Here is a 27,056-nt window from a genome sequence, read left to right as displayed (position 1 = left end):
TTGATGTCCTCAAGAGGTTTTAATGCAGGTTGGGACGTGTGTCAGCTTTCCCTTCATACCTGAATCATCCCCAAACCAACTGCTGGGAGCAACTCCTGGCTCAGGACTCCAGTCCTGTGGATTATGTGTTACAAGGAGGGGTATCAGTTCAGGTTCCCTATCCCAACATCACAGAAAATGGTCAAGTGACAGAACTACTGAGCCTCAGAGTCACACTCTCAGCCCAAATCTGTCAGGTGGCTCTGGAAGCTCTGGGGCTGTAGGATGCTGCAATCTGTGCTGGCTGAGCTTTGGAGCATCAATCAACCTCTAGCACAATCCAAGGAAAGCAATGAGTTTCTTTCAGCCAAATCCCAGTTTCAGCTGAACACCTGATGCTTCATTCAATGCCACCCTTGAGTACTCAACACTTGGTGGAGTGCAATTAGTTTGCAATGTTTGATGACACTCCACTTCTCCCATATATGAAAACTAAACATTTTATGTAACTCTCTGACATGAAGCTGTCACAATCTGCTACAGTTAGTGAACTCTGTATTAAATATAATGCACAGTACTATGCCAGTGTGGGTGGACAACATAATCAGGCATCCTCAAAGGTACCTAAATCTGTGAGCAACCTACATACTGTGCCTGCTTGAAAGGACATATTATGGTTGATCGTGACAAGAGCTTCGCTTTTAAAAGCACTTTAAAAAAATGTAATTGGAATTTTTAACCCATGCATCCTCTGCACCAGTGGCTCCTTCTCCCCCCACACCAACTGGTCTATCACCATCTCATACCTATGGCACGGTTGTGTCTGAAAGGATTGGCATTGGGAGACGAAAAATTAGACTTTTCATGCATAATACTTAGAGAAGGTTTTCTGAGTAAATGAAACAAACTTGATTTTGCATGTCTGGGTATGTGCAGGTACAGATAAAGGAACTCTTGTAAGATGACTAGTGATTTGAGCAGGGTATACATTCTCCATTAGAACATCACAGCTCAAGAACAGTCTGGAGGAATATTCTAACCACTGATCTTCATTATCAAGGCGCAAAGATCAACCCACCCTTTGACATCTTTTCCACTTTCACTATCTAGAAACTGGATTGTGGCTTTCTTAATTTCAGGAAATTTAACTCAATGCATCACATTCCTTCTACTTTAGTTTACGGTGAAGTTAATCAGGAGTTCATCACAGTGCAGAGTTTGTGACTTGACTTTTGTCTAATCTAAAGACAAGAAAACCCATCCTACTAATATGTTTGATTAAGAAAGCATCAGGAGAAGTTATTTTTCTCCCAGAAGATTTGAATAATTGGTTGTACTGTCCAAAGCCAATACATACATGGATTATTGCAAGATACCAGGATTCTATTCCAGCACCTATCTATGAAGTTGTTCAAAATTTAGCATAAATGGTGGTCTTGATGGCAATGGGACTGCTCCAATGGAAAAGCCTAACCTTTAATAGACATGTTAGCAGGATTATGGCAGTAAATTTTGATTTTATATTGCCTTTTGGAAGGTCACTGCATTGCTGTGATAGAAAGGCTACCCAGAACATAGACAGTCTCTACAGCTTTTTCAGCAAATACTATATATTTTCTGGGATATTTTTCTGCCATTAATGTATACTGAAGAGTTCTGTGTTAGATTAGTATACTCACTGCTTATCTGTATTATTGAGAAAACTATTTCAGGTTTCTATTTTATTTCCTTTCTAGAATATTTTGAAAAACATTAAGAAACATTTGCTAAATAATAAACAGACCCTAATATTAGAGTAATCATAATATGCTATATACTTGCCAGATATCTCCAGGAAAAAACCCACCTCATTTCAGCTCATGTCTTTAAAGAAACTCCTTTTCTCTTTTCCTCCTCCCTCTCTGCTCCAATAGCTGAAAAGCCAATAAAAAAATTCTCCACCTCCTCCACAGTTCAGAACAAGATCTATGTGCATTTCTCCTAGGCATGTTCTGAGATCCAGAAGGGGATGAAAGTAGTTAATGTGCAAGGGGAATCCTAATTTCAGGCACAAACCCGCACCTTTCCATTGACCTTGCTAATATGCTGCAAGCCAGATATTAAACAATTTTTGATCAACCCAAGTCCAGCCTGGGGAGAAGAAACAGTTAAAGAAATGTCTCAAGTATACTTACATTCAGCTAATCAGACTTTGTGTGCATCTATGGATGGTACAGAACTGAAATCAATCACTGATAATGAAACAACAAATGAAAACTGGACTGAAGACTCCTTTCCAGGATTAGAAATACTGTGCACAATTTACATTACATATGCTGCAATCATTTCAGTGGGTCTCCTTGGAAATGCTATACTCATCAAAGTGTTTTTCAAGATTAAATCAATGCAGACGGTTCCCAACATCTTCATCACCAGCCTGGCTTTTGGAGACCTGTTGCTGTTATTAACCTGTGTGCCTGTAGATGCCACGCGCTACATTGTGGATACCTGGATTTTCGGGAGAATTGGGTGCAAGCTGCTGTCCTTCATCCAGCTAACCTCAGTTGGAGTTTCAGTGTTCACCCTGACTGTTCTCAGTGCTGACAGGTGGGTCTGTGTGACTGCTTTGCCAGGAGATGCTGCAGGTGTGAAGGCAGAAATGAATAAAAGAGCAGAAATTATAATTTTTCATAAGATTAAATGGCACATTGTAATGGACTGAAATAACCCTCCAAAACTGACCAGTCTTCCTTGTAATTTAAAAATGCATGTTAGTAAAATTAGGGCAGTGTTTTTTAATGGAGTGAAGTCAGAAAGACTCTGTAAGGCTTTTGACCTTTTATTAGTTTGAAGTAGAGTACAAGGGTTTTTCTCAATTGCACAGAAAAAGGAAATTGCTTAAGTTGGGGAAAGGACAGTATATTGGTGCTATCTAGTGGTGCACTAAAGTAGTCAGGGAAGATGAAAAATAAAACTGTGAAAATGGGTGAAAATTCTTTGTCCTATGCACTCAAGGAGGCTCTGAACTCCTAGGACATAAAAGACTGATGTGGGGTAAATATCCAAAAGAAAACACAGAATAGACTGAGGGGCAAAGGAATGAATCTCACCATTTGATGGCTATTGTAAGTGCATATATATTTGTATATATCTATTTTCTCTCTTGCTGTTCTTATGTCTTTCACAGAAATATTTTAGCCCAGAGGTCCTGAAATTAAACTCAGGTTACAATGACAGCACTGCTGCTAGGGATCAGTGCCCTGACTGCTGTCAGGAGTTGCTGAACAGTTTTCCATGCACTTCTTTCCTGAATGAAAAAAGCTAAGATGAGATTTCATGTGTTTCATTTCAATCAGCAGGAGCATGTCAAGGAGTAGAAAAACAAAAAATGAAATTTAGTAGTAAGAGAGAAAAAGATTTTCACCTATTATGCCAGCAATTATGGATTGTATGTCATGTGTCCAGAATTTACGCAACTTCAAAAATAATCAGTCTACACAGGAATGGCCACAGTGGGTGAGATCAAGGGTCCACGTAGGACAATACCAGCCTCCACCTGTGGTAGTAGAAGGACAAGAAAAGGCATAGGAGGAATAGAAACCTCTGTCCAACACCACACTTAAACCCTAAGCCTTCAGATGATCCCCTGAGCAGATGTTTCTATTTAATAACCTCACTGGGCTTCTCTTCTAGATCCCTGCTCAGCCTCTTCTTGCTCATCAATGACTTTCACTGCCTGTTGAAAAAACAACTTCTTTACTCCTTTTTATTTTATGCTTTGCACGTGGCTTCTTTTGATGACACTGATTCTTTTGCCAGAAGAGACAGAGATCCCTATCCATCTCTCCAGGCTATACTCCATCCTTAGGATGTGTGTGTTTCTTTTATTTATTTTTCTAATAATACCCAACTTTAGGGGGGTTTGTTGGGTTTTTTAGGGTTTGGTGTGATTTTTTAACTACTGCTGAATATTAAGCTAATGTTTTCATTTTATTATCTATCACAACCCTGAGATTAGCTCAGTTAGTTAAAACTTGGTTGTAATAATGCCAAGGTCATGAGTTCAATTCCCTATGTGGGCCATTGACTTAAGAGTTGGACTCGATGATCCTTGTGGGTCCCTTCCAACTCAGAATAGTCTGTGTGATTCTGTGAAATCTCATAGCTCCAAGGTCTTGGTCCTCTATGATGTCAATTCAGAATCCACCATGGACTAGGTCACCTTTAAAGGTCCCTTCTGACCCCAACTATTCTCTGATTCTGTGGTTTAGATGCGTCTGTATTTAAATCTTCCTGGTAGCTGTTACCTAAATACTCCATGCTACAATTTCACAGAGTACCTACATGGTAAACTTACCGAGAAAGCTCAGATGAGTCATGTGCTCAATGCCAGACTATCACATATGCCAGAAGAACTCAAAGTCAATAAAAATGGTATTTATTTGATAAACAGCAATCCAGCATCCAGTCTTCTATTTGAATTTGCCTAGAAGAGAAAAAGGCCAGATCCTCAGCTTGTGCAAAATGATACAACTGAGCTCTTATTCTCTGGGTCCTTTCCCACTGCTTTTCCATTCGTGCCAGCCCTGTCCATCCCTGAGGGGTCACTTCTTTCTGTATTATCAAGAGTCTCTTATCCTTTAGGAACTGGGTTTTAATGTTGCCTTTGGTTCACCCACTTTCATGGGAGTTGGTCCTTCTTTCATGTCCCATTTTCACACATCTGTAGATTTACCCAGATTTTTCTCACATGCCTGACTCAGTGCACATGCTGCAGAATCACAGCCGTGAATCACCAGCAGTGTCTGCTCCTGCTTTATAAATATGAATGAGTCCTGGAGCATTATTTGGAGTCAGATCACTGCACTCAGCTGGGATCTTAGGAGGATGGAAGAAAGGAGGGGAGTACATACTTGGTTTCATGATTTATAAAATAGCTAACCTGTATCACACCTTTACCAGTTTTGCATACAAATTTCCTCATTTACTTTTCTAGGCAGTGCCATAAAATTGGGAGAGATGATTGCCCTTATTGATCCCAATTCAAATAGTAGAAGTCATCTTTACTTAGGAAGGCTTTAATGGCAAGTCCTCCCAGACAATCCATTAAAATACATGCTTAAAATTAGTTTTTACCTTTCCATCTTCATTCCAAAGAGGTAGTATCTGTTTTTGTTTCCAAGATGATTCCAGCACCCTTAGTTTAGCAAGAATCCTGATGGCTTTACCCTTAGGAAGTCTACACTGTCAGTGATTGCATTATTTCTGTATTTATTCTGACAATGATGTTGGTGGTTTTAGGTACAGAGCCATCGTTAAGCCCTTGGAACTGCAGACTTCAGATGCACTCCTGAAGACCTGCTGTAAAGCTGGCTGTGTTTGGATCGTCTCCATGATATTTGCTATCCCAGAGGCTGTTTTTTCAGATTTGTACTCTTTCAGCAACCCTGAGAAAAATGTAACTTTTGAGGCGTGTGCTCCCTATCCTGTATCTGAGAAGATCCTACAGGAAGCTCACTCCCTGGTTTGCTTCTTAGTGTTCTACATCGTGCCCTTAGCTGTCATTTCTGTCTACTATTTTCTTATCGCCAGAACTTTATATAAAAGTACATCCAACATGCCAGCAGAAGAACATGGGCATGCCCGTAAACAGGTAAGTTATGATCAAGCACTAAAGTGTCCAGTTTTCCAAAGCCTATAGTATTGATTAAATCTGAATTCTTAAGTACAAAACTTTACCTGATAATGGAGTAAAAATCTCCACAAACTCAGCCCACACCAGCAGCCAAACTCAGCTGTGCACTTACACACGTGCTCATGACTCACCACTTGTGACTATCACACCTTCCTGATGAGGTTTGGCTCTGTTGGGCTTTATTATTACCCTGTAAGCTCAGGAGTTAAAACACTGATTTATAAACACTGGGACCTCACCCACATGAGCTGACACATTAACTACAGAGAATGACGAGAATGTCACGTGATTTATAATGGAACGTGCTCTGCATTGGAAATACTTTGTTTAGAAAATTATGAAATAGATATATTTTCTCATTTATTTCTTGTGGTTTGGGGTTTTATTTGTTGTCTTTTTAATGTTATTTTTTTGGTTATGAATGGAGTTAGACTTTTGGACTCCTTTGCAAACCAGCACCAACAACACAAGCGTGTTACTAATTGCTATTAATACCAGATATGCCTTTTTTTTTTTTTTGTAGATTGAATCCCGCAAGAGAGTTGCAAAAACAGTGCTGGTGCTTGTTGCTCTGTTTGCCTTTTGCTGGCTGCCCAACCACATCCTCTACCTGTACCGCTCTTTCACATACCACACTTCTGTAGATGCTTCCACCTTCCACCTGATAGCGACGATATTTTCCCGCGCCTTGGCCTTCAGCAATTCCTGCGTCAACCCCTTTGCCCTTTATTGGCTGAGTAAAAGTTTCCGGCAACATTTTAAAAAGCAAGTCTCGTGCTGCAGGGCAGCGTTTCGAAGGAAGCCTCCCAGTGCCACCCAGAGCAGCTCTCCTACCAGAGCCCTGTCGGTCACAGGCAGCACCCACGGCTCAGAAATCAGTGTCACTCTGCTGACAGATTACAGCATCACGAAAGAGGAGGAGAGCGTTTAGTTCATGGGGATGAAAGACACAAACTGAGCCTTTACAATCAAGTCACTGCTACTGAGATCCTGCAAAGAGATGCCCTGACTTTCCCCGTCTGTGAAAGTGTGTTCGTCAGGAGTTGCTCATTTTTCAAAATATACAATAAAGAAATCAAACTCTGTGGGAAAAGAAGTGGCAAGAGCTGAACATTCCAGCATAAGCTCAAATGGATTGCTTATGTTCCCAAGAATGAACGCAGGTTAAAACTTGGTTGTAATAATGCCAAGGTCATGGGTTCAATCCCCTACGTGGGCCAGTGACTTAAGAGTTGGACTTGATGATCCTTGTGGGTCCCTTCCAACTCAGAATAGTCTGTGAACTCTATGATCCCTAAATGGAATTTCTAGACTGGGCAGGAGAGGAGTTAGCAGAGTTGGTGCAAGAATTGGCTGTGAAGATGGTTTTGTTCTTGGTGACTTGCTTTTTGACTCGTGACTGAGAGCTCCCTCTGATAAGTATTGGCATCTACAGCCAGCAAGGAAAACCACCTGGTTATAACACAATCAACCAGGCAGATTTTTGATTTATTTATTTTCTTGTCCTGAATGTTAAAAATTGGTAAACACCTCATAAAGAATGCTAAAATGAAAGAAGGCTGAGGTTTGTAGCACTGTGAAATAAAAAAAGAAAAGCATTATGGGCCAGATCCACAGTAGCCTTTGCTCTGTCAGACACTTTAAAACTCTGGCTAAGAGCTGATTGCTGTGCAGTGAGATGGATGCTCTTCACTGTTCCTAAGGAAGGCAAGGGAACCAGCAGGGGACCATCCCTCTGAGAAAGCTGTAATCATCTTTAACCACACTTGTAAATGCTTTGTGACCTATGGATAAAACCTCTCAATAGTGCAGAGTTTTTTGTTGTTACAGCAATTTAACATCAAGAAATTGGGGTGGATCTGTGTCAGAGTTCCGGTTGGGATGCACAGAGCACTTCTGAAGTGAAGGCTCCGATGTCCCTCCTGCCCTACTTTGCTCTGTATCACAGAGGGGTCTGGAGTGCACAACATGGATGCCCCTCAAGTGAAACTGTGTGTCCAGTGTATGGAACCAGACCAGAGCAAGTCTGGAGTGAGAACTGTACAGTGTGGAGGGCAACTGACCCTTTACCCTCACAGATCCACTCCTGCTGTAATGTATGTAGGCGTATCTAAGTGGTCTGCACATGTTCAAGCATGCTGGGAGAGCTGGATTTTTCTATTGTACTAATTTTCTGTTCTTCAAGTTGTATCCCTTTTTAATATTTAATTAGACTGTGTCAGCGAGACAGACCTTCTAATCTCAAATCCACTGATTTTATGGCTTGGCAGGACCTTACCCTCAGCAGCACTGTTGGCAGGGACTGCCTTCCCCTCAGGAAATACAGGAGGCAAGTCTACCTATCCCATGTTACAAAAAAGTTGAATAACTCTTATTTTTATTAATTTCGTGTTCTTTGTATTAAAATTTTGTTCTGTGGAAGCTGGTGATAGAAAACACAATAGATTTTCCATCACTTAAATTAAGGGACTTCTAATTCAAAATAATTTGTGCCTTGAAGTATAGAACAGAATTTGCAACGTAAGAATTCAAATAATTCTGTCAGTCACAGAAGCTTCAATTTTAACTAATCCTTGAGCGTATAACCCCCTCCAGCTGCACAGAACCACTAACAACACATGGCTGAAAATCCATCCATCCATCCATCCATCCATCCATCCATCCATCCATCCATCCATCCATCCATCCATCATTATCTGAGTTCACTAAAGATGAGAAAATCTACAGTCTCCCTCTGTTGATTGCCCTAATCATGAAAATAAAACCAAACTACAAATCCCAGGGGCACTGGAACACAACCTCTGTAGTCATCGTAAACCAGTTAATAACAGACCAGCTTAGTCTCATCAGGCCTGGCCTTATTTTACTACACTCCTCATGTTACAAGATTACAAGAACTAGTTTTCAAATGGATTCTTCCTTTTATTTTATCAATTGTACACCAGGATAGGATCACTGCAATAAATGGGAGTATAATAGCAGAGAAATACAATTTATGTCAAAGCAGACTCCAGAGACCTGATTTTACTCTCTTTGTCTTAATGTAACACGTTCCTAGTAGTGAGCTATGTACAAATATAACAAATATATTGCACTGATATTTTCTCCTTCTCTTTTTTATTCATGGAGCTGAAGGGTGAGATCGAAGTAAGTAGATGAGCCTACACACTTATGAACCTGCATTTATCTTCCTGGATCTTACTACAGGGAATTCTAAACAAAAGAAAAATCAACAAACTACAGTTTTACAATTCCTTCTATCATTCTTTATTCTAGCTTGGTAAAGCCTTTGGGAAACAATCTGCTACATGTTTCTGGACTTTACAATTTATCTCTGTTGGAGACCAAATTTCCCACTGCAAAATCCTTGGCTACACCTCACAGGAGCCCTTAAAAACCAGTTCCCTAATTCAACATTTCTCTTGCCTTGCATGCAGCTACTTTTTGTTTGTGTAACTTCTCCTCTAAGTGGATATCTATTTATTGCTGATATTCCTGTTATAAAATTGATGGGTTTGCTACATCCTGCACGTGTTTTGGTTAAAGACTGGCAATACTTCAAGCCATAATTTAATTATTCTCTGTACCTTATGCTTTGATAATTCTGTACTTTCAAATCTTCATGACGTTGCATTGGAGTAATATATTGGTCAACATTATATTTTTATCTAAACAAGCTGATATTATTCATTCCATCTATTCCCCACAATATAATTACCCATAAAATGCCTCCACATTAATGTAACTGTATTAAGGGGAAAACGGTTGTTTTCTTTGCAATCTTTTCTCAGTGTTCCAAAACCAGGTTCTTTCACCCCTAATTAATACAGGTATAATTCCAGAAGAGCATGTGGGATCAACGTCCACTTACAGAAATACTGAGTATTAGCAAAGACCAGGGATGGATAATTAGGGGTTCACTATTTATGTCCACAATGTAAGATGCATAAAATACTGAAAGGCAAGACTCCCTCAAAGCTCTTGTTAATGTGGAGTCTTACTGAGAAAGTAAACACAATTTCTAGGATGTTGTTCTTTTAGTTTGTTTTGTGAATGAGATGCACACATTTCATGTTCACACAGCAACAGTTTTAATATCAGCACTCTGAGCTGTCACAAGATGCCAGTTCAGTTAAAAAAAAACACCAAAATCCACAAAACTTAACAAATCTATGTCAAAGCACTGCTGCAGTGTAACCAACTGCATTTCTGGCAAATTAAAGTCAGATGCACAGTTATAGACATTTTATAGACAATTCTGTTGCACGGAAATGGTTTTTGTTTTTGTTTTGTTTTGTTTTGTTTTGCTTTACATGGACTGTCTGCTGACACTTGTGTGTTTCTGCTAAGAATATTCCAGTTCCAGAGTAAGCCAAAGTTACAACACAGCTGCAGAACTTAACACATTTCAGTAAGTGGTACTTAAAAAGATACAACATGAGCTCTAATCAGTGTTTAATTACGGGCTCTGCCACACACGGGCCCCTCAGTGCAAGGTGAACTGCAAGGTGGAATTTCTGTGCACAGGACAGGATATTGAATTTTTAGCACATCTGTGCTGGTCCTGTAGTTTTTCACACTGTAAAACTCCTCTTCACTCTCAGTAGTCTGTGCAACAGCTGCAGGCTCTGAGAAGTAACCTCTCTGTATGTAATCACTAATTACTGCCTCCTTGATTTAACATGAAGCAGCTCAAGAAAAGAGTGTTTACCTAATTATTAGCTAGTGCTTTACTGGCTCCCCTTTAACAGGCAGCAAAACAGGAAAACCAAGGTGTCCCTACTTTTAGTAGGTGGCATTTCCAGACCAGGTTGATGGTTCTGATCAGCCAAGATACCCTCAACACAGAACAGTCAGACACAGATACAGAATAATGCTAATGCCTCCTTTTAATACTTACTTTGAGATCCCTGAGATGAGCTCAGTTGGTTGAAACTTGGTTGTAATAATGCCAAAGTCATGGGTTCAATCCCCTGTGTGGGCCATTGACTTGAGCTGGACTCGATGATCCTTGAGGGTCCCTTCCAACTCTAAATGATTCTGTGAGATATTTTGTCAGGATTTAAAGCACCATTTCTTGCCAGCTTAGACTAACCCAAGCTGTGGGACACTCGAGCTGTTTGCCCATCCCCAGCTGCCCCAGCAGGGCTTGTGCAGCCACGAGCTGGAGCTTGAGATGGAGAGGACTGCCCAAAATGATGTCTCTGCAGCCAAACCAGCGCCCTGGGCTGTTTCACTGGGCTGTCTTTACTGAGGAGGAAGGGAACAGATGGTGGTGCAGATCTGATTTGCCCTGCACTAACTCTGCTGCACACAAACTCTCACTCCCATTGGACTGAGATTGAATCTGCATCTCCTGCTCCCCAGGACAGTGTCCCAGTGTCCCAGATTTGAACGTGAGGGAAAGCTGTTTATAACTTCAGTTATAAACATAAAAAACCCTGCCAAAATGAAATAAGCAGGTTAAGACTTAAATTCTATCACTCCTGCAATGTTTGAGGCTATGATTATCTTATTTCCAAACCTATATCCAATTCCAAACTGTATAAGTAAGCCCAGTTTATGCTGAGCCTCTCGTGCTCCTCTCCAGGATCCAATAACTATTTGAAAGTGAAGACAAATGTCCTTTAAGCTGTCAGTTTATAAGTGATCACAAAGCAATCTTTGGACAACCACCATAATAGCCCTGCCAAGAGAAAATTCTTGAAGCATCAAAGATGTCATTAACTAGGCTGGATGTTCTTTGTGCAACAGCCAAAGGTTACTAGAACTCTATATTTATATCCTCAGCAATTTCATCTGCCTGCCTGTTGCCCAGAGCTCATGTTGGTCTTTCCCTACAGAGCTTGACAATCCTCTGTCTTTGATTTTATTATCATTCCAGTCTGTACTTGTTCCTGGAATACTGATTTCCAGAAAATGTCTGAATATAATTTTTATTTTTGAGTAGAAAGATTGTTTTGCCCCTGGCAAGTGGGCACTGCCAGCTTTGATGGGGCTGTTCAACTCAATTTTCATTTAAAACAGGTGTGCTGTTCTAATATCTGGGATTTATAGCAGGAGGTTAATTTGCAAAAACTTTACAGTGTGCTTCTTCACTCTATAAATAAAAATACTTTTAAATACATAGATGAGCCATTAAATTTGGGTTTGATGCAGCTGTCTGGGCTACCCTGTGAAAACCACTAGATGGCACTGAACGAAGGTCTTTTAAAAGCTGATAGCGTGAGAAAATTGTATTTACAATATTTAAGTATTCATAGAGTACTAATTGCAGACTTCATTAATGCAAACTAATTCAGTGTTTTGAAGCCAAGGCTCATCCCACTGTACCAACATCCCAACCCTTTCCAAAGAGAGCACAACAGGCGTAGCTGGACACCCTCAGCCAAGGGAGGAGCAAGAAACAGTGTGATTTCTTGACACTTCGCTTGCCACTTTTGTTTCATTTACCTCTTTTTGGTCCTGTCTTTGCCTTTAGGACAGGAGGACACTCGGTGCCACACGATGGCCAGCACCGCTGACAGCACCCACTGTGCAGGGTGAGCACAGCAGCGCTTCGTGTCCCAAAGTTTTATTTGTCATGTAAGCAGAGCTGCAGCAGTCCCCGTGCGAAGCCCGTCAAGGCACCGCTTCTCGCCTGCAACCGTCTGGGGCGTCAGGGGCGGCCGCCGTCACAGCGGGGCCCTGCCTGTGGCGAGACAGCGCTGCAGCCTGAGAGAATGGGAAACAGAAAGCGAACCAGACAGGGAAAGGGAACCAGAAAGGGAAAGGGGCAGCGCGGGTGCCTCATCCCGTCCCGCCGCCCGCGCCCCCAGGGCCCGCCATGGCCGCCGCCCTCAGCGCGCGCCCTCCCCGAGAGGCTCCTCCCCCGCCCCTCATTGGCTCCGCCGCTCCCGCGTGACCCGCCAGCGCGCGGCTCATTGGCTGCAGCGCGGGGCAGGGGGCGGGGCGGTGGCTGTCGGCGGGCGCTTCCGGTGGTGCGTGCGCGGCGGGGCCCGGCACGGTCGCGGCGGCCCGAGAAGCGCGGGGGGTCCGCGCGCGCTCCCGCCACTCCCGCGCGCGCTCCCGCCACCCAGAGGGGCGGGGCCGGGCCCGGCGGGCGCGCCCGAGGCCGGAACCAGCGCGGGTGCCCGAGGCCCGGTGCGGGTGCCCGAGGCCCGGTGCGGGTGTCCGAGGCCCGGTGCGGGTGTCCGAGGCCCGGTGCGGGTGCCCGAGGCCCCGCCGAGCGCGGCAGCATGAGCGGCGATGACGGGAACGAGGAGTTCTACCGGCAGCTGCAGCTCCAGCAGCAGTTCGAGGCCAAGCCCGGCGAGGGCGAAGGCGAGAGCGAGTCCGACCCCTTCACGTACGTGGACCCGGCGGACGGGGCCGCCTACGAGTGGGATCGGGAGAAGAAGGCCTGGTTCCCCAAGGTGGGTGCTCGGGGCCGGGTCCCCTCGCCGTGTTCAGCCAGATCGGGGTCTGCCGAGGGTTCGGTGGCACCGAAACGCTCCTTTTTACAGGCAGAACCTCCGCCTGCGCCTTTGTGGTTGTCCCCTCGCCTTGGCCGAGCATCTGTGGAGTTGCTCGGGCCTGGAATGAAGTCACAGTTTTATTTGTGGGTCTTGGTCGGCTCTGCCTTGGATATGTTTAGGTCTCTGTTACAGTAGCTGTGGTGGTGTTTTTGTGGGCAGCGAGAAGTGAACTAGTCTGCTATGAGGTCTAAATGAAAGTAGAGTATTATATGCTTTTGTTATTATCTAAAAATAATATCTTTTAGTATATATCCTTTTTTCATTATCTGAAAATAATGTCTTGTAGAGATACGTTCTCCTTCAGTCTTAAAAGTGCACTTGACAATTAAGTGTATTTGTCTTAGTGGCATTCCACAGCATGAAAACATGTCACAGTTTTTCATCTTGATTTTTTTCATTAAATATTTCCAATATAAAAAATGAGCTTACTGTACCAACGTGGTTCTTAAGGGGAGAAGGAAGACAGACAGAATGTGTTGAGCTGATCTACTGATCTGCAAGTGAAATAGTAGTTTTGTTACTGTATCACAATGAATGAGGGCAATTACTTAATTTAATATTAAGACATTTTATAGCTTCTATTTGATGTATGTAATGTGCCAGTTCTAGTTTGTGACTGCAAATTCATTGCAGTTCAGAGAATCTGAGTGAGAATGAAGCCTGTAGTGCCAAGTTTCAGTGTGTGCAAACCTGGGAAGGTGTCTGGAGCAGATGGTTTAAAGGAGGGGTAAAAACATGTGAAAAATCCAGACTCACAAAGTGGAGCAGTGGAGAGCTGAGGATCCCTGGCTCCCTGTGGAGTGCTGTACCCAGGAAGCACAGGAACTTCCTAAAGGGTTCTTCCTTTTTTCTTTCACCTATTTCTTCCTGTCTTTCTCACCTCGTTTTTTAAATTTTTCTCTTCTTCTCAGTATCATTTGACTTTCTTAAGTGCCTTTCTTATCTTTTCTGTCTTGGAGAGGAGGTAACTTTAAAGATTGGACAGGTTAAATAAAACCAGCAAAGTTCACTTGTAAATATGATGTGCAGTAGAAGTTGCTGACCTGTGAATGACCCACAGAGCCTCACAAAGATTCTGTACTGAGCTGGATACCAGTGTCTCAGGTTACTTCTGACTGATGATTATTCAACAGAATGTTTTATGAAAATGAATTGGAGAGACCACAGGAGCCAGAATTTGGAGTACTTTCTGAATGAGAAGTAATAAAATTCTTCATTTCTGTTCCTTGACAAAAGGTGAAAACATTTTGACTAGTCTGAATTTCCCACAATCTACAGATGGGCTGCTCTGCTTTGGGATTCGTGTCTGCTGAGCTTCCACTTCAAAGCAGTGCAAAAAGTGAATGTTATTAACTGTTAACAGTCCCCAGAAAAATGTGGAGACAGTCAAATATTTAATAAAAGCAATTGTAACCTCATTTATTACTTAATTTTCTTTCCATGGTACTGTGTTGATGAATGTCAACTTTTATGTTCATGGACATAGCACAAAATAGCACGAGGGATTCATCTGCTGCCTCCATCGCTTGCTCTGAAAATAGAGATATATTGGCTGTCATCTGCAAACACAGGGTATCTCTCCTTCATTTGGTTAATCTATTCCTTTCCATTTCACTGTGACCAGCAGTTAATTACATGCTCACATGTCCTGCAGTATTGTATTTCTTTTCCTGCAAGCTTAATTGCCCCAAACTGTATAATTGTGTGGGTGTGCAGATAGAACTGATCTGCCTGTGATGTTTTCCACCAGAACTGGATTGAAGCCCCAAGTAACAAATTCTGTGAATCTCTGTCATGGAGGTGTGGTATGATATAAGTTCCAATAAAAGCCTTTACACTTGTATAAATTCCTTTGTGCTTGCAGAAACACATTTTAAAGTGAGGTAGTTGTAAATGGTTATGTGGTAGGATGATACTATGCAAAAAACATCTTTGTTATTGACTGGCAAACTTTGGCAGTCCATGGTAGGTAATTTGCTAAGAATAAATTGAGCTTAACACGAGAATGCAATTGCCCCTGAAGCTGAAAAATAATCCTGCTGCAGGAAGGTGGCTGATTGTTGCAGGTTTAACCACTAATTTTTCAGTAGGTTCTCTGATGAAAATTAATAATGCTATTCACCAGAAAGTACAAAAGCTTCTTAATTCCCTGGATCTCAACAACTATGACATTAAGAATTTGCTAAGGTTGCCAGTGTCAAATACAATGAGCCTGGTTAGAGCACAGTGTCTTCTTCACTAACCGTGGTTGTACTTTCTGGTTCTCTTGACAGTTATGTCATGTCTGTAAGAGCAGCCTCTTCATTCCTTATCGAGGTGTGTTGCAAATCTTGTTTAGCCTGGGAGGTATTTCATGCTCAGCTTTAAGGTTCATGCCATGGGGCTCTGTGGCATCCTGCATTATTCCTGACAAGCTTTCCGCTGTCAGTTCTGCGTTCTTGATTTGTCATAATAAAAGTCTAGAGTTGAAACTATGGAAGATGGGAGATTGCATTATCCTCATTGGCACAAAGCTCAATGACATTAAATTTTGTTCCCTATTGAATATACACGGACCAAGTATAGCACAGGTCAGAGTCAGGTAAAATTTTCAGAGGTTGAGGCTCAGCTTTGGGAGTACATCCTTTCAGAATGTGTAACTTCAGAAAGTACTAATTTGCCTGGCTGGAAGTACTTGGTGTAATTTTAAAGGGTTTTTTTTTTACTTTGATCACTAAAACAAAGGCATTAGCCAGTCTTATAGTTTATCCAAATATAGTCTCTCTAGAAAAGGAGCTAATTAAAGAAGTGTGTGGCCTTAGAAACAGTATGTTAAGATACATCTCTGCCTAAGTGCAATATTTACTTTCTGTCAACACAAATACTTGTCATCTCTGGAAATGATTCCATGAAAAGGCAGATGCCTGCAAATGTCAGTCATTCATCATCTGTGGGTAAGTTGTTGACTTACTTTTAGTGTCACTTTATCTCTTCACCATGGTCAGAAGCATTTGGTTTCTGTCTTTCAGGCAGGTCCAATTTATGTGGGAAGCAGAAAGCTTTGTTTGAAAAGAGGCAGATGTGTAAAAACTTCATGTGCTGTGTGGGATTGGTGTGTTGGTCCAGTTCAGGTAATGCCTGAACTGGTTGTTCCCGTTGTGTGCATGGCTTTGCAAAGATGATTTAAAAACAGTTTTAAAATACTGTTGCTTTCTGTGTTGCCAGATTGGAAAATTATCATCACCTAACTAACATTAAAACATAAAACTGAATTTGTAATTTTTTGAAATTTTGGATTAATTTTCCCAATCTCATTTCAGATAACAGAAGATTTCCTGGCAACCTATCACGCCAACTATGGTTTCCATGCAGATGAGACAGACACTTCCTCTGCTTCTGGCACAGCCACTGAGAGTAAGCAACCAGTAAGTTCTAAGACATCAGGAACACAACCATCAGCAAACGAGAAAGGACCAAAACAAACAGATCCAAAACAAAAGTCAGAAAAAAGGAAGCTGGAGCCAGGTGAGTGACAAAGTGTTTCCCTCTGTGCAGCTGTGACCTATATAGTACTGAGTGAAAACTGGCAATTGTTCAGTGTTGTCTGGTGCAGAAGAGATATGGGTTGTGCTGAAAATTTCCAGATGGTTCTAAAATTGTGTGGTACTTCAAAGCTATCTGCCTAAATCTGTGTGCAAGGTGGAAAAAAGCAAATTAAGGCAGGTTCAGAACTTCTCCTTGAGCAAGCAAAAATTCTTAGAAATCTATTGGAATATAAGCATTAGTGTGTGCTGCCATGTGTAATATATTATGATAACTGAATTAAAACTCTTGTGTTTAGGTTGGTTTCATGTTGAAGAAGACAGAAACACAAATGTTTATGTGACAGGTAAGTAACTGTTTATCTACTTTGAGCTAAAGCTGGTAAAAGAGACTCTAATATTCTCTATTCAATCTGCCACTTGCAGGATACTTAATATTACATTCCTGACTTCATAATGTCATGGTGACCTTTAAATTTCAGATGTGGGAAAGTAGTGGAAGGGACATACTCTGTGCTTTTATCTGTTAAATGTGTTATTCTGTGAGCTGCGTCAGCCAAGTCACTCATTGTTTTTAAGCCAAACAATTTCTTCAGGCTCTTAGGACGATGGCAAGTTAATAACTAGATAGAGCATCAGTTATAGACATCACTTAATCTTTAATTTTTTTATTTAATAAATACATAATTATTAGGTAAGAAGGAGGAAATGGTAAAAAAAGACTGGAAATAGAATGAGCAAGTAATGGGGAAGCCTAAATGAAGTTATCTGTGTGCTTACTACAGTGTTTCTCTACCTGTTTTGGATGGTGGGGAGCTGTCCTTAGATGCACGTGCAAAGGTAAATTTAATGACTCTGAGCAGTCACAGGAATGCACATACTTGAATTTTTGAAGATCTTTATCCAGGCCAAACTAGTGTGGAACATCCACATAATTTTCTTATCCATTTTAGTTTTTTTCTAGTCCTCAATTCGAAGTTCAGACCTTAAAAAGTCTATACATTATCAGTTGCTCTTTTTTGTCAAATTTTTTGGTGGTGAAAATAGTTGTTGATTTATAGCTTGGGTTGGGTTTTCTTTGTCGGATCCCCAGAGGTGCAGTGGAACTTTAAAGTTGGGCAGGATAGTTCCATTTGCACAGCACTGCAGTGTTGGTGTTGTGTATAACAATAAAGCTCTGGGTCTGAGAGCACAAAGATGTTTCTGTATGTATGTTAGAGCCATTAAAAGGATTTTCAAAATACTGGTATGAAGTATTGCTTAAAAATTAATATCAAAAAATATTGGATCCAAGGGCAGTGGTTTCTTGCAATGTATGTAAAGTTTTGTCCTTAAGTTCCTTACCTTTCATTTAAAGAAACACTGATGGAGTGCTTCGTTCTAATGAGGTTTTTAAAAAAGTGGACCACACTCAAGCCCTCTGTTCTAATTTATTTTGCAGGTTTACCTCCAGACATTACAAAAGATGAATTTGTACAAGTCATGTCGAAATGTGGTATCATTATGCGAGATCCTCAGACAGAAGAACACAAAATCAAACTGTACAAAGATAAAGAAGGAAATCTTAAAGGAGATGGCCTCTGTTGCTATCTGAAGGTCAGTGGTGCACTGAAATCCAGTTTTCCTTCCCTTTGAAGGTACTTGTGGCCACTGGTTTGGAATCATATTGAGAAGATTGTTGAAATATCTATAACTTAAAATTCAGCTCTTTGTTTTAAAGGTTTACTCTAGAAATGCCCTCTGCACCTCATTAATTTTTTCTTATCCAAACCCTGAAAGTGGCCATAATTCCTGCTGCACATGACTCTACATGTTCCTGTCTTGGGTGACACTGATTATGGGGTGCAGTGGGAGACTCTTTTCCTTTCAAAATATGCCACTGTGTAGCCAAGGACACTGTATACCAAGGACTGTAGTCCTGTGTGTACAGCTTGTATTTGAGAACTGGTTGATTTCAGAACTGTATCCCATTCTCTATTAAGTTATGAAAGTTTAGGCTGCATTACTGTTTCCTTCACGTGTTTCACTTGTGAATCATTTGGAAAATTGGTGCTTCCAAGTACAAAGTGCTTTAATTCTGCAAGAAGCACCAGGCAGCACTAAATTAAATGTTTTGTAGTCTGTGCTGTTTTTGTAATTGGAGTAGTTAAGGCTGTTCAGTGCACAAGTATAAAGACAGTCTCCAAAGGACTTTCAAGAAAAGATTCAAAATTATGTAAGAGTGTCAACATCTACTGATCTTGAAAAAGTGATACAAGCTTTATAAGGAAATCAGTCCCCTGAAATCTTTTTATTCTTTCTTTTAAGTTCATCAGCTTCCCTGATGGTTGTGATTTATTTTCTGTGGCATATTTGAATGAAATGTGTGCATTGCTTTTGGGAGCATTAATCAGTTATAATGGGAGGATAAAAATACTGGGTTTTGATCAAGAAAGCATTGCCAGCTGTGTGTCAGGAGACAGGGAGAAGTGGCCTTCTCAGGGACAGGCACTTGATAGCACAATACACTCAGTGCCTTGTTATTGGGATCATTTGACTGTGCCAGGTGTTTTAAAGCTTGTGCTGTGTTTTATCTTCCAACAGAGAGAATCAGTTCAACTTGCACTGAGGCTTCTGGATGAGGCAGAAATCCGAGGCTATAAATTGCATGTGGAAGTTGCAAAGTTCCAACTGAAGGGGGAGTATGATGCAAGCAAAAAGAAGAAGAAATGTAAAGACTACAAGAAGAAGTTGTCTCAACAGCAGAAGTTTGTATTTTTTATTTCATTAAAATATTGCTTGAGTTCTGAGTGCTGTTAGTAAAGTGCTGCTTTCTCTCCAATGCAGTGCCAAGCTATGCAAAAGTTAGTCTTACCTGAAAGTGAAATAGCTTAACTAATGCACATTTAAAGGGGGGATACTCCTAAATTAAATGTTAATATATGAACTTGTTTCTGACTGACATACTAAAATAATACATAGGAAGCCAGGGTCCTTTCAGGTGTAGAAGAAAATACCACAAATCTGAGGGGATAAAAGACACTTTTCTCTGTGTATGAGAGTGTGCAGGTCCTGTCACAGTATCTGGGCTGCTGTTGTAAGGTTGTGACACTCTGACTGCCCACATATATTTTGCACTAGTGACAGAGGGCAGGAGGTGCTTGGCTACCATAGAAGCAAATACTAAACTTTCCCTCTAGATTCCCCTCCAACATCTCTCTCTGGTATAAAATGCATTGATTTTTGAATTGTACCTTGATTCATTGCTTTTCTCACCTAAAACTGTTTTTCTGCCTTTTGGAACCAAGAAGATGCAGATTAAAGAAGAAAGAAGTTTGAACATATAGGACTTTTGATATTTTAATGAAAGCAACATTCCACTGAACATTGTAAATAGTAACACAAAAGTGTTTTGCCACAGTTAAAGGGAGCAAAGGCTACCTCATATCTTATCAATTAAAACCAGAAGTAGCTTGAAATGTATCTGCTCCAAAGATACATTGGCAGTTCTTGTTGTAAGAAGTCTCCAGTGTGGAGATGTATGAAAATAATGAAACTGCATTTGACAGCAATTTGTGTGAATAAAGGACTGTGTGTTCCTTTTGAGTTGAAGAGCATAATATACTGGTAAAACTTTTGTCATTGGAAATCCATGTTTTCTTCACCTTAAGTAGCAGACACAAGAAGGAACTTAAGATTTTCCTCCATATATACAGTTTTGAGATTTAAAAGTGTAAGTGAATATGTGGGGGTTTTGTAATAGAATATGAAGTAGTCATTTCTACAGGAAGTAAAATTTGCTGTGAGAAGACAAAGTCCTAGAACAGGTGCCCTGAGTTACCTTAATTGTTTGTGGCACTGTGGAACAAAATACATCTTAAAGCAATGCCTGTGTAAGAGTCAAGGTGTTCTTGCATGTTTGTTTAAATAAAAACAGTTAAATTTCAGCAGGGGGAATAGTCAATCTTCTTTTTTACAAAATAAGTTAAGAAAAATTTTAATTGTACTTGGCAGCAGCTGATTCCTGTATTTGAGCTGATACTAGAAGGAATTAAAACTTCAAAATTATTTTCTGTTTAAAAAAATGCTTTGATGTTTAAAATAATTTATATTCCTTCTATGAGCTTTTAAGTACCTTAAAATATCGACTGCACTGTGGAAGTTGTAAACCTGAATAATTACTGCATTTTTTTAAGAATAATTACTTAACTCTTTGTGTCAAAATACATGTTTTAGTTGATGTATTGCAAAAAATGCCAAATTAATCATTTTTTTTCAACAAATACTTGTAGAAACTGAAGAGAGCCGCCACAAATCTTCTTACTGTTGCTTCATTTCATTAGACAGCTGGATTGGAGGCCGGAGAAGAAAGATGGTGCAACTCGAATGCGACATGAGCGCATCGTTATTATCAGGAATATGTTTCACCCAAAGGACTTTGAGGTAGGGAGAGGCAGTTTGCTGCTGTAGATTGTGCTGCTAAAAGTCTGAACTTCCTGCTATACAAACTTTAGCAAAATTCTAAGCAGATGAGAACCAGATTTGGGCAGGGCATTCTCGTGTGCCAAACATCTGCTTGAAATTCATTCGTCTTTCTCCAAAAAGCAAGAAAAGGATGTTGTATAATGTACTTTTCAAATCAGCCTTTTTCACTGTCTGTGTCCTGATAATATGCCTTTTGGTGTTAGAAAGAGGAGTAAACAACAGTAACTGATAGAATGGAGAAACCTTCACAAAATAGCTTTGTTAATAAGTAGCATGTATTAAATTCACATAAGAGCTGTCTGCCAACTCTTGGGTAGCTCTGAAAATGCAGCATAACAGCACTTAGTTTATGAACTTCTGATAGATTGGCAGATGTGTTGCATTGGTGATTGAGCTAAAATAAAGCTAAGAGAAGTGAGTGCTTGTGTTTAATTAAAGCTGTGTGGTGATTGCTTTGCAGGAGGATCCCTTAGTGCTAAATGAGATCAGAGAAGATCTGCGGACAGAGTGTGAAAAGTTTGGTCAAGTAAAGAAGGTTCTCATATTTGATGTAGGTATTTTTATGTGTTGTGTTGACAGAATTGATGTAATGTGCAAAGATGCAAAATATTTAGGCTGCTTTAAATAAGAGTGGAGTGTTTATTTGGTTTTATTTCATGGAAACTTGACTTAATCTTTCAGTATTTTAAAACTGTTTTGGAACTTAATGTCTAAGCAATCTATCTATCTATCTACTTCAGCCTAATTGGAGGCAAAGAACTTGAATACAAGTCACAGGTTTGGAAGTGTATAAATACATTTATTTATAGCTCAGCTGCCTGAAAATTTTTGGTTTTTGTGTTCAGAAATTGAGTTCTGCATGCCAGCAGAACAAAATAGGCAAACTTGCAAACTGATCTTTTTAACACGGTTATGTATGATCAGAATGGAGCCCTAATCTGATTTTGTCACACAATCTAAAGGATACTGGAACAAGTACACTAGTCAGAATATTTTTCAGTAAGTTGTCTCTTCTTACAGCGACACCCTGACGGCGTGGCTTCTGTGTCGTTTAAAGAAGCCACAGAAGCTGATCTGTGCAAGCTCACTCTAAATGGAAGGTGGTTTGGTGGCCGTCAGCTCAGCGCTGAAACATGGGATGGTGTAACAGATTATCAGGTAGCCTTTCGTGGTCCTGTTTTATCAAATATTTCTTCCAAACCATAAATCTGTGTTCATTCAAGAAGTGTTTGGCATTCCCATCCTCTTCCCCTGCCCACGCCTGCACTATCTGACTTCTCCTCAGAAACTGCTAGAGTATCCCCCCCAAAATCATTCTGAATTATTCAATTTAGCAAAAAATTAAAGGCCCTATTTGTGTGTTGGACATGTCAGCTGGAAGGATTAGCCACACTCAGCAGGGCCTTCTGAACTCTTGGGGTTTTTCTGTAAGATAAATGTCTGTATAATTTTATCTGTGTAAATACTCCCTTAGACAAGGATGACTTTGTAATGATGTGCATTAACATTTCTTTCATAGGTGGAGGAGACTGCAAGAGAAAGGGAAGAAAGGCTGAAGGTGTGGGAGTCATTTTTAGGGGATCCTGATGCAAAGGAGCAGGAAACTACATCTGGTTCGGATTCCGCATCAAGTAGCATTAAAGGGCCTGAGGGCAAACAGGCTCCCGAGGTTAATGACACACCTAAGGAGGGTGCAAATGATGAAGGTCCTAAGAGGGAGAATAATGGTGAGGGCATTAACGAAGATGGAGCTCCCTCCACAGACAGCAGCCTTGCAGGCAGTGATGGGGAAGCTGATACATAGCACCTTTAATGCTTTACAAAAGCATGATTTTTAGGGTGATGTTTGATTGATCCCTTTCTTCTGGATGACTGCAGACAATATTCATATGAATAGGCATATTAGAATGTCATCAACTGTGTGCTTTGAAGTTTTCATTAAAAGCAGTATTTAATGAGGTTCTAAAAGTTTGTATTAATTGGCTGTTCAGGTAAAGTAACTCAAGTTGCCAAGAATGCAGTAAAACTCATCAGGCTTCTTTTGTTCTAACTGTGCTTGTCAGTGTTTCATCATGTGAGTGTGAAATACCTTCCAACCCTTAAGTTTATGTAACTATATGTAACTTAAGTAATACAAGCCTATTAGAAGATTTGTGAATTTTACTGTTAATTTTCCTGTACCCCTTGGAGCTCAGTATTTTATCCTTAAAAATTATTTGTGTCCTGAGTACTTTAGATCATTTTATGGAATAGGTGCTGTGATACATATAGGGTGAATGCATTGGATATGTTGCTATTCATTATGTAGCAAATAAAGAGTAGTACCAAGTCACAAACTTAAAAGAAGGGGAAAAGAGACAGTGTTGCCATAGCCACCCTCAGGCAAACTGAGTGAAGATAGATTATTAAATCACAGCATTCAGTAAATTATTTTTTCCTTCCCCTGTTGAGATCTTCTGTTGATGTTAGATAGAGGCTGGAATTAGGCAGGGACACTAGAAATGCATGAGCACACACATTCTAGGACATAATGAAATAGATCTTAAACTCTCATGGTCTGTATGCAGTAGGTATCAAAATAGGCTTTTGGTTTTTTGTGGTGACTTTATTAGTTTTTGCTTTTAATTAGAGTAAATGTTTTTCTTTCACTTTGTTAGCATGATGAGTGTAAGTTCTCCTCAACATTTTAGTTTAGCCCTGCATGCTCTTCAGAGTGGGGAGAATCTTCCATATTTCATAAAATTCGAAGGCTTTTGGCAGCTCAAACTACAGTTTGTTGTGCAAAAGTTAGAATACTTGAAAATGTGCTTTCAAATAATGCTCTTATATGGGAAAAGCAAATGCTAGCCCTCTTAGAAATATTTCCAAAAGCAAGAATTTAGAAGACATTCTAATTTTAGGTATTTTAGTAAGTGGCAGGCTTTCAAAAATAACTGGGGGAGCTGTTTTGGGCATAGTCATTCTTAATTTGGAATACTGTTATTTTGATAAGTAAGGATAGAAGAATATGGATTTAGGCACTAAGCAATTAAAATATTGATGCTAAATTCATAGCATGCTGTTCACGTGGATGGTTATCAGTACACATTTGTAAGGAAGATCTGTTGAATTTGTTTATTTCTTATTGGATTGGAAGAAACTATAGATGTTTATTACTGTATTTCCATCATGAGGTATTCAGAATACTCTGAAAATTGGCATTTTCAGACTTTGTGCTCTGAGATGACCGTATATATTTTTTCCAGAAGTCTATATGGTTCTCTTAAGTTTATTTTGTTGGAGTTTTTTAAATATATAGTTATGTGTGGGTAGCTATGCCAACCAGAGCACTTGCCACTGTGGTTATGTCTTTTTGTGACAAAACACCCGTTCTTACAACAGAGATTATATTTGAATTCAGGGATTAAAAGTCTGGGGGCTCATTATAAGCTGGCATGGCAGATTTCCAATATTGAGTTGCATTATAAGAAAGAGCTGTAGCTCTTGCCAGCTAAAAAATTCTGTTCTCTCCTATTTCCAAGTATGAATTGTGCATTTCAGCAAAGCAAGTGTTTGAAGAATTCAGGGAATCTGAATTAGTCAGTAGCTGCACGTGGTGGCATATTCGGATCCATCCCTGGGTTGTGTTGCTTCTGCCTTAGTCATTTCTGTTGGTAACAGCACCACAGACCTTTGAGAGCTGGAAATGTTTGTGTATGAGGAGTGTAATGTAATGTGGTGGGTATTGCTTTCAGTGCTCCTTTTTTCCTTCCAGCTTCTAGACTCCAGGCTTTAGACCTCTTACTCTTGTGTTTTGTTTGCTTTTTCTTCAAAGGAGCCCAGTAATGTAACATTACACAGTTAAATCACCTGTTTTACAGTGGAATTGCAACTGATGTAGGGAAACTTGTGGACAAATGTATAAAACTTGTACAGTTCTATGAAGCCTTATCATGGTATCAGATATGAAAAATAAGGTTAGTGTTAGTGTACTATTTGAGAAATAAAGAATTGTTTTACGTGCAGTAACCTTCCTCTCTCCAATTGATGTACCTGCTCAACTGGTTTGCTGCAGAACTCCAGGGTGATGTCAGTCCTTTCACCTTTCTAGACTTCCCACCAAGGTAGAGCACTAAGAAAGACTTGAGACCAAATGCTTTACTGCCTTTCCCATTAATTAGGGTTCTTAAGAAAATAAAAGCTGTTTTTCCATGCAAATACCTTGTTCTGAAGTCCGGCATTATACTCAAACTGGTATTTTCCTTTTGTCTACCTCTGTTTTCCCCAGTAAAATGTAAAAATATATTTTTATAAACTATTCATTGAGTTAGTGCATTTAGTAGTCCAAGGAAAAGTTAATGCAGCTATAACTTTCTTTTCAGCAGACTTCCATTCAGACTGAATTCTTTTGACATTTTCCTCTTTGTAATGATCAAAGTTTTTGTAAATTAATCTGAACAGAAATAAAAAAAATTTGCAAAAGCTAAAATTACTATTTTGATGTATGATGATGAAAATCTTTTAGTATAGAACAGTAATGTTTAATACCAAATTCTAACAAATTTGAAGCTGAACAAGCTGAGCAGCTTTTAAACTTATATATTTTTCTGACTGAGCAGCATCATACATAAGTTGGTAAGAAGTTAAAACCCCAATGGAATTTTCACTGTATTTGTTCTTTAATTAAAAGTGCTTTCTGATTACTTTTCTTGTTCAATAGAAGTGACAAAATCAAAATTTTTGCTCAGTTTCTAATGCTTTTTAGGCTTTTGGTGAGAGGTTCATTGTAAGAGAATCTGTCTCCTTCCCTCTGAATATGATGAAAACACTAACTAGCAGCAGGCTAACAATTTGTGAATAATCACTGTTGCTCAGTTTTGAACTGGAGAAATAGTTGTTTCTACTCATTCACACGTTGTAACAAAATGGATGTGAAGCCACTTAAACACAACAGCAGGGACAGAGTATTAACTGATCCTTCAGCATAATTCACTTCCTTAACCACGACATCCAAAATCATTGCTTAGCTTTAAAATACACTGATAGTTTGCTTTATATTCAAATGCTCTTTAGGGGTTTGCTGGCAAGGAGATTGTATGGAGTTACAGGTACTCACCAGAGATGACGTGGCTTGAGGAGTGTGGCTGAGGTAGACACCTGGAAACAAAAAGCCCCAAAAGAAAAGGCTTTCTTGAAGGTTTTCTCTTTTTTCACAGGTTCTGGAATGTTCATATACAGCTGTAAAGAGAGAATTAGTTTCATTTTGCATCAAAATGTTTATCTGTTTCTCCTGCTGACTTTTTTTAATTACTTTTTTTAATTGAATTTCAGTCCCTCATACAACTTGCATTTTGTATAAGGGTTGCAATTCACTTGAAATCATCACTATGTTAAATGCAGTGCATTTTAGCTAAAACATGTCCTAGACATTATTCAATTAAGGTTAACCTATTTACAAATAATTTGCTTGATTCATTTAACTTGAAGGTGTTGGATGTTTCATAGAAACCCAAACTTGTCTTTAAATTTTTCAGTAAAATTGATACTCACACCCTGAATTCTTGACCCTAGCCAAACCAAACTGGATTTTAAAAAAAATTAAAAATACATATCTATAGATTTCAATTGGATTTTAAGTTCTCATTTTTATTTCTGAATTTGAGGAAACCTACTGCAGTATGGGAAATGAATTCTGTGAGTTGTGTACTTGTGTTGATTTGACTTGTGTGTATTTTAGTGCTCATTATACAAGGCTTGAAGTCTTACTGTCAGGATACTATGAAAGTTCTGTAAAATATTTATAGAATTACAAAATCTTTTGCAGCAAAATGGGTTTTTGCTCATTCTGTAATATGAAAGTATATTGTTAGATTAAACTTTTCAGTAAGTTGACTTGGAATTTTTTCTGACAGGTGATTTTTC

General features: G+C 39.8%; 2 protein-coding genes across 2 annotated transcripts; both read left to right on the top strand.

The window, feature by feature from the left end:
* Window positions 1-1,996: 1,996 nt before the first annotated feature.
* BRS3 (bombesin receptor subtype 3) lies at window positions 1,997-6,689 on the top strand. The gene is made up of 3 exons (XM_071569384.1): window positions 1,997-2,565; window positions 5,260-5,611; window positions 6,177-6,689. The coding sequence occupies exons 1-3, from the start codon at window positions 2,135-2,137 to the stop codon at window positions 6,582-6,584; spliced, it is 1,191 nt and encodes a 396-aa protein (XP_071425485.1). The 5' UTR covers window positions 1,997-2,134; the 3' UTR covers window positions 6,585-6,689.
* Window positions 6,690-12,623: 5,934 nt separating this feature from the next.
* On the top strand, window positions 12,624-25,159 carry HTATSF1 (HIV-1 Tat specific factor 1). Its single transcript, XM_071569311.1, has 9 exons — window positions 12,624-13,068; window positions 16,470-16,674; window positions 16,991-17,038; window positions 18,133-18,287; window positions 19,275-19,438; window positions 21,014-21,113; window positions 21,616-21,705; window positions 22,176-22,313; window positions 22,675-25,159. The coding sequence occupies exons 1-9, from the start codon at window positions 12,892-12,894 to the stop codon at window positions 22,957-22,959; spliced, it is 1,362 nt and encodes a 453-aa protein (XP_071425412.1). The 5' UTR covers window positions 12,624-12,891; the 3' UTR covers window positions 22,960-25,159.
* The last annotated feature ends 1,897 nt before the right edge of the window (window positions 25,160-27,056 follow it).

Source organism: Pithys albifrons, chromosome 14 (genome assembly GCF_047495875.1).
Source record: "Pithys albifrons albifrons isolate INPA30051 chromosome 14, PitAlb_v1, whole genome shotgun sequence".
In the NCBI taxonomy this organism is placed as follows: domain Eukaryota; kingdom Metazoa; phylum Chordata; class Aves; order Passeriformes; family Thamnophilidae; genus Pithys; species Pithys albifrons.
The sequence above is the reverse complement of the archived record's forward strand: the minus strand, read 5'-3'. Positions and strand labels throughout refer to the sequence as shown.